We start from the raw sequence: 2,847 nt of genomic DNA on the forward strand, positions 1-2,847 counted from the left end.
GCAATTGATATTCCATGAACGGCAACCGCCAGCTCCTTTGATGTGCCAGGGGGGGCCAAACTAGCACAGTATATCTAGGTCTTGGTAAAATAAGATATACTTTAGTTCCTCTGGGACCCAAGTCCAACAGAACCTGACTGGCTTGGGAACGGCTTCAACATAACGACAAATCAACCTCATCCTCCCTGCAAAAAAAAAAAAAAAGGTACTATATATCGGCGATTAATTCTATTGCCCGGGCATCGTTACCAGATCCCCACAGCCCCAAAGAATTCCTGGCTACGTACTATACTATGTCTACCGCAATCTCTTACGGCTCAGTTCTAGGATTGATTATCGGGCTTCGCGAGCAAACAACTTCACGATGGATGACGCATTCATAACATGACGAGGCGGGTATGTTCCCGAGCAAACACGCTCGTGATGGATTGGAGCTGGCGTGTTGGGTGTGATGGACAGATTTTGGGGCTGGGATGCTAAGCGTCGTAATCCCACTCGTGGGGGAGTGGAGATTTAGAAAATAAACTGTCAAAAGGCATATATGAGCTCTGGTAAGGGCCTCATTTCCAGGTGACGGTGCTGCCCCACCCGAGAGCGCCCCCGGATATGATATCAATCTGAAACCGAGCTCTACAGATGGTGTCCAATTCTCTCCCAGCTCCCCCCACGATGGTTCCACTTCGAGCACAGCTAATCAAGAAATGCCGGAGAAATAAAGCTGAGGAACACGTCAATCGCTGAGATGAGGGCATCAACACGGCCCCTTTTGGAAAAACAAAAACTCCGGGATGGATAAAGGCACTACTATATCCATGTGAGGAATGAGAGGTATATCCCTCAAACCTACCATAACGGTACAAGTACCACCCAGAACAGGGAGACAGTCACCTGAGAATACTTGGATACTGTAGATAGGGGCCACTAGGAGGTAATATGAATGCGGCCAAGAGCCTCGACTGCCGTATCCCGAAAAGATGGATACCTCCAAATCGACCCTCTATGCAGATAGTGCTCGCACTCGTATCACAAGTGAGTTGGGGAGAAAGAAAAGAAAGAGCCCGCCACACCACCGGAGACAAACCCAACAACCCAAACCGCAAAAACAATGAACCTAGGGTTCATTTACTTAAGCATCTCATTGATTAAGTGATACGAGATTCTACCTATTAGACTGGACATATACGTCTCCAAAAGCCGGCTTTCCCCCCGTACAGAGTTACGTATGATACGTACTCCCTGAAGTTACCCGTAAGTAAAAAAATCTAGTTGGAACCGTACGCGTAGCAAGTAGGCTATGCTAACTGGCTGCTAGATTACATTAGTGAAATGATCAATATGCCCGTCAGCACTATTCGCTGTTTTTTAACTGGGGAACTCAAAACCGCTACGGCAACATCCTTCTCCCGACCGCGTCCGCAAAATTCTCATACCCCTTCCGAGTACTTGGTTACTGGTACTTCTACTCGCACTGGGAACCGCTTCGCTAGCACTTTCTTTCCACTCTTCGGTGGTGGCGGGTTTGTGGTGAAGGTTTTGCAATGCCTCTAGAGGCACATCCGAAAACGGTTATCTGGGGGGCTCTTGCTGTTCTGTTACTTTTAATAGCTACCGACTGGTATTGCTCTTGAGGTGAGAGAACTTTTGTGGAAGTGGCTGTGCATGTTTGTTGCTCAAGGTTGGCTGCTCACTTCTCTGGTTGATGACTAATCCACCATACTTGTCTGCTGAATAATTTGGTTAGGCTACAGATGGAACTGGGCAGAAGGGTGGAATAAATACAAGAAAGTTTCCCCCTAGGGGCACTTTATTTTGGCTGCTCTACCGCCATTCCCAAATCATGCGGTATCATACGAGTACCTGGCTGCCTCCAGCTTGATATCATATCGCCTATCATACGACACAACGGGGAATAATGCCAGCAGATATACCCCCGGTAGCCATTTGCGGAGCTGCCGCCAGACCCGTCAGCTACTCGTACGATACCGGTATATGTGACTGGATGCATTATACGTCTTGACGCTATCGTATCACTTGCACAGTATTAGTATTTTCCCATCTGTATCGTGGGGGAAACTCGAACTCCACGCTGGGAAGTGGAAACCCCCCTGGATAAAGGGGGATGGCTTTGCAAGGGTCGATATGGTACTGTAATTCGCTATTGATAGCAAAAGTAGCCAGGCAGCAACTTCAAGGACATAAGCGGCGCTCAAAACGATCTACGGTACTCTAACTTCTATCGTATTATAGCAAGTCCCGAACGGCCAGGCTCCTCATCTTATTATCTCTCGCTATATTGGAAAAATCCGATGGAGGGGAAAAAAAAGAAGAAGAAAAAGGGACTCGGGCTTCGTTCAACTCGGAAGGTTTCTATGTTATTCTCAATTCCTTACATGTCTAAGAAGAGTTCCATATAGAGTAGTAATGATATAATGCTCTGCCCACCCCTCGTAGTCTAGGCCGTTACTGCCATGACATACACTACTTGAGTAATAATTTTTCTGTTTTTTTCACACTTTGTAATGATATAGCTTAACCCTCTGAGCTGGGAGTTGCTCATCCTTTTCCCAAGCCGGTTGAAGAAGACTTCCAATCCGGAAGGGAGGTTTCAAGACTTCATCCGGTAGAGAAAACAATCTGATGCACCACCTTGAGACGAGATTCGACGTCCCGCCAAAGTATATTCTCTTGCTCGAACCGTTGGGGATTTTAGAAGATCATGGCTGCTTCTTCTTCCGTCTCAGCATCCTACTTGCTATGTCTGGATGATATAGCAACTCGTGAAGGACATACATGATACATGAAAGAGCGGGACGCCTCCCTGGAGGACAATAAAACAAGTAGAGCTAA

General features: G+C 47.0%; 1 protein-coding gene; it reads left to right on the forward strand.

Moving 5' to 3' along the window:
- Positions 1–250: 250 nt before the first annotated feature.
- On the forward strand, positions 251–2,441 carry GSTUM_00012166001 (uncharacterized protein). XM_052355851.1 has 2 exons: positions 251–1,675; positions 1,742–2,441. The coding sequence occupies exon 1, from the start codon at positions 934–936 to the stop codon at positions 1,144–1,146; it is 213 nt and encodes a 70-aa protein (XP_052211816.1). The 5' UTR covers positions 251–933; the 3' UTR covers positions 1,147–1,675; positions 1,742–2,441.
- The last annotated feature ends 406 nt before the right edge of the window (positions 2,442–2,847 follow it).

The sequence above is a fragment of the Tuber melanosporum genome (genome assembly GCF_000151645.1).
Source record: "Tuber melanosporum whole genome shotgun sequence assembly, scaffold_98, strain Mel28".
NCBI classification, from domain to species: domain Eukaryota; kingdom Fungi; phylum Ascomycota; class Pezizomycetes; order Pezizales; family Tuberaceae; genus Tuber; species Tuber melanosporum.